The sequence below is a fragment of the Grus americana genome, chromosome 2 (genome assembly GCF_028858705.1).
Source record: "Grus americana isolate bGruAme1 chromosome 2, bGruAme1.mat, whole genome shotgun sequence".
Lineage (NCBI taxonomy): Eukaryota > Metazoa > Chordata > Aves > Gruiformes > Gruidae > Grus > Grus americana.
Genome location: NC_072853.1, coordinates 28926619 through 28941718, shown reverse-complemented (window position 1 = coordinate 28941718; position 15100 = coordinate 28926619). Strand labels below are relative to the sequence as shown.

At 35.7% G+C, this 15100-nt stretch overlaps 1 protein-coding gene across 2 annotated transcripts in view; it reads right to left on the bottom strand.

The window, feature by feature from the left end:
• MMP16 (matrix metallopeptidase 16) overlaps positions 1 to 15100 on the bottom strand; it is a 185006-nt gene that overhangs the window by 83257 nt on the left and 86649 nt on the right. The window contains exons 2-3 of one of the 2 annotated variants that reach the window (XM_054817065.1): positions 9374 to 9522; positions 1882 to 2004 (exon numbers count right to left, since the gene is read on the bottom strand). In XM_054817065.1, coding sequence (XP_054673040.1) covers positions 1882 to 2004; positions 9374 to 9522 — 272 coding nt within the window. The remainder of the gene's footprint in view (positions 1 to 1881; positions 2005 to 9373; positions 9523 to 15100) is intronic. The other variant, XM_054817066.1, reaches the window with a different exon arrangement.

The window sequence follows — 15100 nt, the reverse complement described above, 5'->3', positions numbered from 1 at the left end:
AGGTAGCAGACACTGAAATGAGGGAGAAAGTGCTCTTTCTTTGGAGGAATTACTAAGCTTGCTTAGCAGACACACTTCAGACTACAAAGTTCGACTGGCCAGGAAGACACAAAATGCAGCTGGAAACCTGCAGGTTATAAAGAGACTGAGAAGAGGCACTGAGAAAAACGGAGCAGACAAGTGATGCTAGAGATATGATCAAAAGTTTAGGGAACAAAGCAACTTAAAATGCCATTCAGTTAACTGGTATTAAGCCTGTAAGCAGGGAATTGCTGGGAAGAACAAAGCAGATGAGAAGCGTGTAAAGAATTTAGTTTCTTTTTTTGTTGTCCTTATTCGCTTTGAGTTATGTTTTAATTCAGAAAGATTAACATTGTATTTTTCATTCTAATAAAATTTGAGTTTGCTACTTTAAATGTCTTTTGGTCTGTAATTCATTACAAAAAATACTATAGACTTACTCACTTCAAAGTTCTGGTTGACTGGAGGTCTTGTCAAAGTAAGAGAGTGAACATTTTACCAGAGGGAAGGCAGGAGGTAAATAACTGCTATAAATTCTTCAAAGTGAGAGAGATTACTAGATAGTTGCCACATAGTTTAATACTGGGCACCTTCATTTTTTATTATGATTAATACCTTGGGTGACAGTACAGAAGATAAACAAGTGGTAGGATTTAGACTCTTGTAAAAAAATCCTGTAATGAAATAGAGAATCCGACTCTACAAATCAGAGAGAGAGATAGCAAAACACACATATTTGCAGGTGACCATGCGTGCCTTGTCATATGAATGCTTACACATTACATTTGAATTTTGAAATGCGGATAAGGTAACGTGCCACAGGTGGGCATTTGTATTCTGATCAACTATGCATTACATTTACACTAACAATAAAGGGCTTCAGCCAATGCAACATACTAATCTCAAGGCAGTCAGTTTTCTATTGCTTGACATATCAATGTGTAATGTCTTAAAATAGAATTCTCCAATTCAAACATAAACCAATCAATACTGAGTTACTAATAAAATTATATCATCTTCACTGTGGTATGGAGAACAGTCTGTATGACCATTAAAGCTTATGAACTTAAGACTTAATACTTATATGGGTTTATGAATAATGGCATCAGTCAATGAATTTGAAAACAATTTTATACCTCAGAACTTACCCTTGTTAGATATTACAGGAATCCCAATGAGGTTGTGTAAATTTTCAAACAGGCTGCATTGGAATCCTTGATTTGCTGACAAATTGTGAATTTTATATTAAGTACATGACACTTTCTTTGGTTGACAGAGCTCTAGCAAGTACGCAGTTTGTATCTAACTTTCCCTACAAAGGTAAGTTTTGACAGAGTAGGCAACATACTGTGTGAACCGCATGACAGACTCCAGAGTTACAGAGAAGTACAGCCCTGCACATACCCCTACACCCATCATCATGTAAGTAGGAAATGGGTGCGCCAGCGACTCACAAAATTATAATCGAATTCGTTTGTACTTAGGACAGACCTGTAGGCACCTACGTCTTGCAGAGACTGACTCCTTTCAATAACCTACATACTTAAATTAGAGATCTGAGCGTCGTTACAGCACTCCTAGTTTCAGAGCAATGTTCCCTGAGAAGTTGCCAAGAGGGTTGAAAGGTATTGGCTGTTACTGGTAACTAAATGCAGGCAGTTTTAATTCCAGACAATAACTTGGTTCTTATGTAGCACATACATACTTATCCAAGAGGTATCCAAATCAGCATTTTTAAATCACACATTAATAATAAACTTCTCAAAATATTGAAAAATATTTTGGAAATTTATATTTACTTTAAATTAAAAGTCAGCACCACTAGTGACATTTGTATATCTATATGAATATCTTTGGTACCTGTAAGTGATATGTTTGTGTTGCCATTTCTGTCCTGTTAACGCGTAGCGTTTCCGACGAATGTTAAATTTGGAGCTACCTCTTGTTTGGTCAGGCACACCACATCGAGGCTTCTTCATCCAGCTGCAAGAAACAGCATCACATAGTTAAAGCAACATGAAAGAAAAATCATAACCACTGCACCCACCTAATAAAAACATCATACTTTTTTGAAGTTACAGTATTATCAATTTTGTTTCTACGTGCAACAATGACAAACAAAAGGTACAGTTATCTTCTTACCAGATGTATAGTTTGTGGAGCTGCATTACATCCCATGACATTCAGAAACCAATTTATTTGCTTTTATTTTTCCTAGTTTTCTTTTGCTACAACCTCTGAACAAAAACTTTCCAACTGGACAAGTCTTTCTTGTTAATAAATTATTCTGATTCATTCAAGGTAATTATGATCTGTATTACTAGCTTGCTTGCTGAAGCTGAAATTAAAGTGTATACACAGTGTTTCTCACTTGTAGTGTAATGGGTTATTTAGTTTGAGTAAAAGTGACCAAAACTCAGCCGAAATTATTTTTTTATATGAGCTGTATAGCTGCAGAAAAAATTACCATCAGGAAGATAGTAAGATTAAAGACATTCACTGCATAAGTAAAAGACAAATCTCCTCTGTTACTTTTCCAGTTCATTTGACTTTATTTCTATCATGCCAAATAATTACTGATGTAAAAGCTATAGTTTTCCAATGGTATTTACCACAAGAGTAGTCATACCCTATATTCAGGCTTGCATGAATGAATTTCTGACCGTTACACTGGTATTTAAGCATTGTTTCATAAATAAACATACACACAGCAGCTGTATGTATGACTGGATGACGGAAAACTCATTTGAAATGTCAGCTCAAAATGTAGACTCCTTTTAAAAGATGGACAGGTTACAAAACCTCAAAAAACCCCACCAGCCAAACATTTTTCATCTTTTCCAGTGATATTCCTAGTTTAATATGTGCAAGATGAAGAAAACCATCTTGTTTTGTCCAAAAGAAAACATGGAATATTTGCAGTACAAAGGCGTAGTGTATGTGTGTGAATAAAAAAACCTACACAATCTAATGAAATCATCGATTTTTCAGTTCTGTACTCAAGGAATGAGATGTGCATTGTAAGTTTTACACCTGCTAATACAAGATAAACCATACTGCATACTGAATGAATTTTTAGAGATAGGCTAATCCAGTCAAAATCAGCCACGCTATTTTTTGTAAATCTGTGGGAAGAGGTTTAAAAGTACAGCCAGACTTACAGTGCTTCATATACGCTGTAGCTATGGATATATAGCAAATTATCATTTAAATGCCTAAGTAGGAGTTAAACTCACCAGCCTGTGGGAAAATACAAAATTTTAGTGAAAGTACCAAGATGGTACTGCACCCCGATTGCACCAGTAAAGACTATAGAAGAGCCTGCAAAAACTTTGACGGGTGACACATCCATCAAGTAGTACAAGTGAGGAAGCCAAAACTTATGAATTTGACTGCATGAACTGAAGACACTGAGTTCATAGTTACCTGTTTCAAATAAGAAACAGAGAATGACTTGTCCCAATTTCTGGTCAGAATAATTACAAAGTATGCGAGGGACATAAAACCGTCGACTATAATTCGTATTTGCAAGGAACAATCTTCTTTCCCTAGTGTCTGCAAAGACAATACTGCAAAATGTATAAAACTTTACCCCACCAGTATTTGCTGAAACAAAAGCAAGTTCCTCTGCTTTTTTTAAAATTGTCAGTTCAACAAAGTTGATGTTAGTGATTTCTGGGATGAAATATTATTGAAAAGTTTAATTTGCTCTAATAAAAGAAAATGAATGAAAGCAGCAGATTTTAGTTACAAACCAAAGGGCAGTTCTATTCTTCTTAGTAAAATGATATCATATTTACACTTCAGCAAATGAGATTAAAATTGGCTCAGACCTCAGAAGACTTCTAGACACATTATCAGTAACACTTTTTTGCAATGCGTGTTGGACCAGCATACAGTTACCATGCATTTTAATGACAGGGTATATTTAAAATATGCTGTTGAAATTGCACACGTACATTGCAGAAAAAGACATATACGTAACAAAAGATCAGTTTTATCACCTTAAAGTGATATCACTACATCAAAAGAAAGAAGCAAGGAATAAAGCAAAACCAAATAACTATTCTATTTTGTTAGAAACACAGTACAAAAATGTCAGTCATATAAAATATATTATATATATGTGACCATATATATATATGGCAATGACTTTAAATCAATTGAATCAGGTCTCCCCCCCCAAAAAAAAAAAAAAAAAAAAAAAAGAGTTTAAATTAGTTAGCTTAACTGATGGAGACCTATTTTAATAACAGGGTTTTCTCACTGGCAGGTTAGGGGCGGATAAATATAAATATTCCAAGTTGTGAATTTAAAAATTAATCTTCAAAGCTGTTATTGAAATAATCTGTCAAATTATGTCAAAGGTTCAGTACTCTTACAGAAAAGAATGTTAGCATAAAATGTTTTAAGATTTAATACAAAAAGTCAAGAACAGTAGGTAGTATGAATTCAAAATTCAACATTGTATTATCTTGCTAGTACTGACAATCCATTTTTAGCAAAACAAAACATAGCCTAAAAAAACATGTTATGAAATTCAAGCAGTCATAAATTGTTCTTGATTGATTTTGAAGTGGAATGTACCTATCAAGAACATTATACTTGTGTCCGCATTGGTTTGGATGTTCCGCGCTGTCATGCTGTCTGGCCCACTGATGTTCTTACTGTTCTTGCATGAGGACTGGGACTCTGGTTCATACACAATGTAAATCCCAATGTAGATCAAATGGAAGGCTTTGCACAAGTGGTTCACTAGCTTTCAGGAAAGTATCTTCATGCAAAATTTAAGGAAAGATGCAATTTGCAGCTGAAGAGCCAAATCTATCACCTTGATCTGAGCTGAACTAAATTTAGCAGTCAGAATTTTAAACAGATTATTACATGGTTAGTAGTGGAGTCCAGTCTTTTTGAGCACAGAAATGAGGCAACATTAACAACTTCTGGCACATAAGTTTTCCTTTTTTTTTTTTTTTTTTAATATGTTAAAAATACTTTTTTTAAAACAGTAATGGTTCTCACACTGACTGGGAGGAAGACTTCATCAGCAATAATCTTTAATGCTCATGACATTTGGAGATATTTAATATGTAATATGTTCTTTCATCTGAGGAGGAATTCACAAATAAAACATTTGTTCCTATTTTCTTCCAAATATAGCTGCTTTTAACATAATATGATCAAGGTTTTACATGTTCTTGATTGTTTGTTGGAGTTGATTTTTTTTTTAAATAATTGTTTTTCATTTAAAAAAGGTGCATATTGGTAATGATTTTGTCTCTCTTTTATCTGTTTCTGAACTTACAGAAATCTTTTATGCAGCAGCCCCTCAAAAATAATATTTTATCAGTACTCAATAAAGAGGCTTAATTTTGACTAATGCACTCTATCTGCAGACTATGTTACATCAAATTCCTCTCTTAGCTCCATTAGTCTGAATCTTGAGGAGTTATATATGTCAAGTATTAAAACAGTTTAGACTCACAGAAAATCTGAAAAGATTAAAATAAAAATATGCAGCAAAAGTATAATGCTCTTCCAGAGGAGAGAGAGCTGAAACTGAATTTCTCAAAATTCATGCCAGTTACCTGACCATAGTGTGTTATTTGGGGGTTAAGAGGAAGAATCTCTTTCTGTCTCCTCACTTTCTCAAGCCTTCAGGAAAAAGTTTTGGTCCAACGTGAAATCAAAACATTAAACCCCCCTACCTTTGGTTAAACACCCACCCTCGTTTACCCTTAATCAAAACTGCTGTTTAGGCTGTATAATGTTGCTGTTGCTGTTGTTGGGTTTGGGTTTCTATTGGCAGAGTTATAGCAAAAAAAGGAAAATAAAAAAGGGAGAGTACAACTTGATTTAGTGGCTGGAAAAACTATGGACATTTATTTAAGGAAACAACTGAATGGCACCCTGCAACTTCTTGTGGAGAGAGATAGATATGTTTTCTAAACATTTTTACTCGTCCCTACTGTATTGTGTTATTACAGGCCTTTACTGACTCTCCTCTAAGTAATAGGAAGCAGTCAAAGAGTGATGTAAGATACTGCATTTCAACCCTGCTACTGACATTGATTTGTCTGCAAGGCTTCTCAATGAGTGTTTGCTGAGGGATCAAGACCTTATGTATACCTTTTGTACAAAGATATTTACTAATAAAGTAAACCATGAGTTGATTTCAACAGCTCAAAGTTTACCGTTTACTCTTACTATATGATTGATAATTAATACACAAACAGCAGAGATCACACAAATATGACTATATCTTAATTATGAACCTTGAGGTAAACTTGGTTAGAAGCTCATCTGAACATTAAAATAAGCACATTTGCCATTTATTTATAAAGGATGACATTGAAATAAAAAGAATGGTTTGTTACTATTGCATAGATTTAGTCAGCATCCTATACACAACCATTCTATCTGTATGCCAAGAAGTTTGTAATGTACCCCTTCAAACTGCAAAACATGTTTTGGAAATAAACATGGATAGCAGTTTTAAGAAAAGACAATAACTAGTCTTTTTCTACTCACTATGTTTGATTTAGGGATGTGAAAGACCGGGTTGCCAACAGCAGGTCTGTTTTCAGAAGTCTCCTTCATTGACTATGTTTGGGAATATATAAATAAATGACAGAAAATGCTGTGACACCCCTGTAAATGTCAGACAGAATTTTCATTTGGTTTGCCATTGTCATGATACTTGTATTAAGAATGTCCCTCACATTTTTATGTCAGTATAATGATATCTCTTTCCACCACTCACTCTTCCTTATTCTCAGCAATAAGCATGCATCATACTTTTTGAGCCATTTGGGAAACAAGTTAAAAAATATAGCAAAAACAAGTGAATGGTGAGTAGTAGGGGGAAGATGAACACTTCATATTTATGCATATGAAAATACTCATTGAGGGATTATCTTTTTTTTCAGAGCAACAAAATCCCCCCAGGAGACTTTTGATGCCACTGCTGCAGGCATTATTTGCCTGTTAATATCCCCAAAGTTGGTTGCTATCAAGTCACTACTATAACTTCTTTTAATTGTTTGTCCTTCTGAAGACAAAGAGGCACATTGTAATCTCTTCTCAAGACATGCTAGAGAAGCAGGTAAATCCTCACGCACAAGTTGAGAACCTGCTGTTTTTATGAGGTTCCTCCTGAACTCTTTATTTTGTAATCCCACCATTGTACGTGATTACAACATATTAATCACAGAGCAACAAATGGTAAATTGTCACATATTTCTGGCCAAAGAGAGTATATATACTTTCTGTGTAGATGAAAGGGAGAATTATTTCAAACATTTACAAAATACTGCCATAAATAAACAATTAAAAAAAATATGTACCCTTTGTTATATAGTCACATCTCCCAAGAATATTCAGTGGTGTTAATTAATGGTAACTTGAGGCCACAGTTTACTTTAATGAGTTTATTTTTTTTCTCAACACCAATGCAAATGTGACAAGTCCTTAAGAATCAGTTTTATTCCCAACTTGACTCAAGTTAATGCAGCTCCAAATGTGTAAGTAAATGCAAAATTCATCCAGCATGAGTTATATGTACCTAAGAGTTGCCATGCTTTAATATATCTTTCTGTATAGAAGAAAATCATGCATCAAAAGGTCTGGAAGATTCAATATCCATCAGATTGTAACATTAATGTTTTGGACTGCTGTATAGATGGATTTCTTTGTCTCTCACATAGCGGAAGAAGTGAAGATAACCTTCCTGACATGCTGGCCAATGAGTCAAATTTAGTAAACATAAACCACTTCCCTTTGCAATTAAAGTTTTGGTTTGGTTTGGTTTTTTTTTCAACTCACTAGCTGATGCTCTAAATTAAGAAATGGCCTCCACTTTTCCTCGGGTTACCACTTTCTGTCCTCTCTGTACTGCTAACCGTGAACAGATTATTTTCCTTTTAGTGAAATATATTGCCTCTAACAAAGCTGCCACTAATGTGTCTTTAAAAGGCTACTAGTGACTGGTATAGCAGCACGCTTCCCTCAAGGATCAGTCACTGAAGCTGTATAAAGAGCCTTGTCTCTTCACCCTGCACATGGGATCATAAACATATTCTTGAGCGTGGCTCTCTCACAAGGCATTTACGGCTATTGCACTGTATATATAGTGCACTGCATGTTCTAAGGTCCTTTAAATTCCTAAACCGAGGGATCAGCTCACCTCCCCTCAGGGCAGCCCTAAAATCTGCTTTGCTTTATTGCTTTTCAATGCAATAATGCACGTGCCTGTGGAATAAAATGATTTTTCCAATCCTGCCAGCATTTCGGGTAGTCTCTTCCCTAAACTCTAAATGATAGAAAAATCATTCATGTCAGCTACTTTACCAAAAAAGAATAATGAAAGATGACATATCAGGCTGGGGCTGGGAAATGGGAAATGAAGATTTTTTTTTTTCCCCCCATTTTACAGAAGTAGCAGAAACATATTTCAACAAAGTAAATGTTGGATATGAAGTGACAGTACTATTTTGTTATTGTTTGCTTTTCAAGCAAAGTAACTTTTTCTAAAATCACAAGACAATATTTATTGCATTTTAATTGGAATGAGTCCAACAAGTACTTCAAATCTTAATCCCATAAACATTTTCTTAATTGTATACTAATACTCTTCTTTCTTTTTTTTTTTTTTTTTTAATTCATTTTCCTGCTCATTTTTAAAATCTGGCATAGTACAGAGTTGTTTGGAAGTGTCTCTTAATAGCTCTGTTTCACAAAGTTTCTCTGTGTTCAGTCTGTCAGTAAATTCAGACACTGCCAGCCTTACACTACTTCAGAATTGCAAAGGGCATGCAAAAGGAATCCAATTTTATTGCATGTTAAAATGGCCACACCTGGCCTTTTGTTACTGGAAACCATTAAATGAATGGGCAAGTGGAACGTGCTAAAATTTTTTTCAATGAGGATAAGGAAATGTACACTAAAGATTTTCCAGTAAGAAAAGACTCTTTCCCCTGTGAAACATTTCATGAATTCTTGCCATTTTTAACAGATTTCTCCACTTCCACATTGATAACCATTTGGACCTTTCTTTAGTTAACCCTGAAACATTTTCTTTACAATTACATGCCCAAAGGCAGACAGCAGTTAGGCAGGTAGACAGGTAGACTACCTGCTACCATGAAATACAGAAGATGAAAAAACCCAAAGAACAAAAATAATAATAATAAATAAAAAAAAAGAGCAAAAGAAACATTTTAACTCTCCATGTGTAGCTGCAACTATCTGGATATCCCAGTCACCCTGCTGCATGTGTTATAAAGTTTTTCCAGTTCTATTTTACCCTGCTTGAAACAGAAAAGTCAAGAGCAGTTCAGTACTGGTTACTTACTCAATTGTGTTCCTGTCCACTTTTCCTGTCATATTAATGCCATAGAACTGCTGCATGGCAGCTATAGCTGATTGCATGGTTTCTGCAGAGCGCAACACCGACATTCGGGGGTCAGTTGGTGGAAGGTAGCCATACTTTTGTAACCATACCTGCAATGACAAGTGCAGTGGCTATTAAATAGAAATTAGAGGTAAATAAAATGCTCCCTAGTAATTAGTTTTGTATCATATATAATGAAGCTTCTAATTCACCAAGCATGAATCCTGTGAGTTTGGGGGGTTTTTTCGTTTTGGTTTTTGTTGTTGTTTTTTTGGTGGTGGTGGTGGGCTTTTTTCCCAGAGAAGAAATTCTTTGGGGCTTGTGTTTCATCTCCTTTATTAAAGATTCTGCTGTTTTAAGACTTACAGTGTTTTCTACCCAGGAGGCAGCTCTCTTTATTATCTGAAACTGCCTGCTTCAATTATTTATTTAGTGTATTTATTTATTTGAAGTTACAACTTAAGCACCTATCCCTGGCTCTAGGCACTTCAAGAAATTTTTACAGCAGAAAAAGTATAAAATCTACAATATATGCCACATATAAATGACTGTCCACAGGATACATAATAATATTCACCAACTACAATAATAAATTCACAATAGCTCTCACACAGTTACACTGCATTGTTATCATCTTTACATTGTTATCGTCTCTCAAAGAATATGAAAGAGGGGGTGGGGACATAGTCAGCTTTCTGGGAAGAATACAAAAATCACGTACTTATAGGTAAAACAGGTGGCCAGGAGATAGTGAAGTAGCAGAGTCTGTGCCTACTTACAGGAAACTCCCTGATAAAAGGATCTTCCTTTTTAGATTGAGATGGATATAATGCCAACTGTTTATGCTCTTAATTGTGTGGAAGTGAGAGGGAGAAAGTATGGTCCAAATAACAGAAAGCTTTATGGACTAAAGCCAATATCTTAAGAACACCTGGAAAAAACATCTGAAACATGCTGTACCCTTGAGACCGTGTTTCGTAAACAAGTGGCTGCAGTTATCTTAATGTTGCTTAAGTATTCTCAAAAATCTAGCCTATACAAAGCACAGTGTAAGATTTTTGAAGCAATGAAAGCACTGATACATCTTTTAAAATGTCTTAGCTTCTCATCCAACAACTGGAACTACTCACTAGAATGAAAGGTACATATATCACCTCTCTACAAGACACAGTTAAATTGTGTTGCTGCGGCTTCACTCTCCCCAGTAACAAAGTACTTGTAACTCCATAAATCTGATCTTCTGTTCTTTAAAAAAAATAATGAATGAATAAATAAAAAAATTGGTTCAGCCACCTCTTTCAAACGTATCACATCCCAATTCATGGATTCTGAATCATTACGTTAATGAATGCTATCCACCCACTCTCCCCTTAGAGTGTATTGTGGGTTGTTTGCCTCATACAGCACTTCTGAGATTTTATCTGTTTATACACACTGTTAATACAGAGCCGAACACCAAACTGTGTAGTCTGCAATTTTCAGCCTTAAGTTTAACTTGTAGAGTCCACTCGATTCAGCTCCATAGCAGGTTAACCGTGTTGGTGGTGCACTCCCACTTTACAGACCCAGTGAAGAACCTCAGGACGGATCAATTCATTCACATGGTTAACTTTACTGACACTGAACGTGCTTTATAGGTGAACGTTGGCTCAATGTAAATAAAAGATAAAACTAGCACTAAAGAGAGGGGAAATCTTCAGGTTATGAGTTCAGATATTTCTAATTTAAAGAGGTTTACCTTCCCATAGTGCAGTTCAGACAATGCAATGTTCATCTCACAATGTTTGCGAGCTCCACGCAACAGGGAGATACAGTACAGACAGGATTAAAACCCAGCCTAACCTCTTTCATTTTCACACTATCTCTATATACAGGAGCCATTCAGAACAAGAACAAAATTATTTTAATAGATAGGAAGATGCTCTTATTTCCAGTATAAATGAATTGCTAGAATCAGTACCTACATCCAACTTTACATACTTCTGACTTCTTGCACTTTTCAGCTTCAAGTGTGAACACTACATTTGTGCTAGATTTGGATCATCACACAAATCAGTTTATGGGTTGCTTTGCACAGGAAGTCTGTTTTTCCTTCCATTACTGGAGGATAGCTCTGAAAGACCAGATAGAGCTGAAAGGTGGACAAGAGCAATGCAATATGTGGAAACAAGACCATGGAAGCAAGAGATCCGCCTGACACAGAGTGGGCTGATTTTAATGTATCATGTAGAGTCCATTTGAATTAATATTTACAATAAGTATATTTAAGAAGGGGATTATTTTGAGATTCATCCTCTCAAGTCATTGCAGAAAAGGCAAGGGAAACAATGTTAAAGACAGCAATACTAAACCAAATGATCGGTCAGGGAAGAAAAATAATTCTGAACAGCATGTCACTATTGTCTAAAATGATGCCCCCTTCTTGCCACTTTCTCAGCATGAATTTGGTATGCAGACACAGAGCAGGGCTTTTCATTACATTCTCTTTCAGGCGCTAAGGGCACACAAAATTACTTGGTATGTTTGTGAGACCACCTATCACTGCTCAAAACCATCCTCACTGTGGCATAACTGAAGGAGACAGAGGTATGGAGCTACAAGTAACCACATTTATCAAAAGTTAAGCCTTCAGATATCTGAATTAGAAAAGCTATAAAGAGAAAGAGAGAAAAAATAGGTTGGGGAGTACTGCCCATGGGAGAAGGGAAGTAGAGAGGACAAACTGGAATCTAGCAGAGTGTCACTGCAGGTACAGGAAAAGGAAAAGAGAAGTGGCTCAGAAACAGCAGGAGAGGACAGTATAGCCTTTCCCCTTCTAAAAAGATCAGTTAAATACAGGATGCCTGACAGTGACTCCCTGTCATTGAACAAAGGAAGTAGACCACCTGGGCCTTCCCTCAGCCTTCAAAATAGCAGCTAGAAGACACAGCCAACATACCAGAAAGTCAGATAACATTCTGAAAGCAAGTTTCTTGTTTTGAGAAGTCACACAAATTGACCTCCAAACTAATAACTGGTGAATGTTTGACAGCTAGTAACATTTAGTAGCACTAAATGCTACTAATCTTCTGTCCTTCTGAGAAAGGATCATGAAACAAGATAAGAGACAACAAATCTGGTTCCTGTTGCATTCCTCAGTTTCCTCAGTTTTATATTAACAAATTTTGAAGGACCTTGGCTCAGTCTGCCGGATACCTGAAATATGTCCCTCAGATTCTACTGTGCATAGTCCAAATGCTGTGAACTATGGAAGAGAAGCTTAACTTTAAAATTAAGTCCAAAATATATAGATGGGTAAAACAACAAAGAAGAAAGGAAACAGAAGGAGGCAGCCACAGCAGGAGAAGAAAGGAAAACAATTTTCTCACGGTCTTGTATTTTTGAGACAACCTATTAAAGAAATTATGGCCACAAGAATTTCCCCCTGCTCCCCGTACTGAAATTAGATGTGCGTCTGCCTTAATACACTTAAGCAATGGCAATGCAGTGTTGGCAAGCCATCTAGCATCCTGAGAAACTCATCTGTCTTGGAACAAGGAAATAGTGAAGTAGATCCATCTAACATGTAATGCCTGGGATGCCAACAGACACCCTTTGCACAGACTCCAAAATGAGTGACATGTCCCATTCCTTTATGCAGTTTAGGAAGATAAAATACTGCTACTTCAAGTGAAGTTTTTGGACAGGAATTTCTTGTCCTACAGCAAAATGACAGCCATGGTAAACTCTCATGGTAACCACAGAAAAACACAGCTGGAAGACAATGGGTTGCACCACTTCCCTCTCTATTACAGTGCTTTACTATCCTACTGTTGTGAAGTTTGCCTCAGAGTTGAATCTCCCTTATTATAATTTAAGCCTGTAACTTCTCATTTTACCTACTACGGGTGAGGGGAAACGATTATTCCTTTCCCCTCTGCAGTAGCCTTTTATGTATTTGAACTCACTTATGTGAGTCACTTTTTCTAACCTTTTTAAAATAAAGAAACCCCTTTTGTTTAATCTTATTTCATTGTGCACATTAACCTCCAGGAGACTAGAAGCTAAAATCTACCTTTACTAAGCATCTACTTGCACTAGATTTGTTCCCATTGTTAGCCTATTAACAAACACTGGAGTTTAGCTGAAGAATGTCAGGAGTAATTCAGAAGAACATGGACACTCAAACATTTCATTTTGGGGAAAAAAAGAAAAATCACCCCCTCCCCCCCAATAAAACCCCCAAAAGAAAACAGAAATAAAATTAGCCCAAAATTATTTTTTCTCACTAATTGAACTTCAAGGCTTACGTCCCATTTATTTATACATTTTAAAATTATAAACCCATGTTTTGCACACACTTTTTCCACCAAAAAAATTCCTTCACCATAATTCTACCTTCTCTTTTCATAATTGTAAGGAAAAAAATAAACAGAACCCATTGGTGATGAAACCTGTGGAAATGCTAAGAGTTTGTTGTGGACTTGCCACTTCTGCAGGAGCCCATGGAACCTAGTTCTCAGCACATGGGCTGTTATCACCTTCCAGATTTTTTACTAGATGCCTAGGATTCAGGTTTTTTTCTGCCATGATGAAAAGATCTTTCAATTTTGGTTTGTAACCGCTACTAATGCTATGCTATATGGATCATCCGGCTATGGAATAGATAGCACTTTGTCACATGGCTGTACGTTTGTCCCATCTAAACGATAAAGCATAGGCTAACTTGAAGTGTATTAAATACAGCAATGGACTTCAATCATTCAGACCTTTGCTAGTCTGAGAAGAAAGAGTGCTCTTAAAAACAGTATGTTGACACCAAACTATTACTAAGAACAAAGAATATATCATCATTGAAGATTAAGCAAGAACATTATGATGATCAGAGTTTCGGAGAGCTTACTGATTTCTAAGATAGAAGAGAACTTATCAACAAATTATTAACATTCCTGAATGACAGTACATAGTATAAGCTACAGTAGAATTATGTTCTATGAACCTGAAAGCTTATTAAATCAGTCTAATAAAGCACAGATCAAAACAATTTCATAAACACCTTCAGTAGTGCAGTTGCATGTCATTATTATTCATCTATTCTTGTTCCTTTTTTAGATTTTATGATGCAAACAAAATTCGTATTTGTACTGAGTAAAACTGTGAGATTTCATAAGTTCAAAATATTTTGACTCTTATTTTTTAAAACACTTCCACCAAAGAGACTATAAGTGAAATGATTTAAAACATCTGAATAATTCAGGAGACTTATATTTTCAAAACCCATGCATTTAAGAATCTAACTTACACTGATCATTACAGGATTTAGCAGTTCAAGAGCTGATGTAATTTTGAAAAGAGATTGAAGGCTTTTACTATGGTATGGATAAATAAGCTAACTCCAAAATGAGTATCCATATGACCAGGTCATTTCTTTATTTAGGCCAATTAATCATGGCTAATGATGTGTTTTAATTACAGACTTAACTATTGCAGCTAACATGGACTTTTCAGAGACAACTTGATAGCCAGATGTAGTGGTTTCAGCTGAGATAGAGTTAATTTTCTTTCTAGCAGTCTGTATAGTGCTGTGTTTTGGATTTAGGATGAGAATAATGTTGATAATGCACTGATGTTTTCAGTTGTTGCTAGGTAGTTGTAGTGTCCACACCAAGTCAAGGACTTTTCAGCTTCCCATGCCCTGCCAGGTGCACA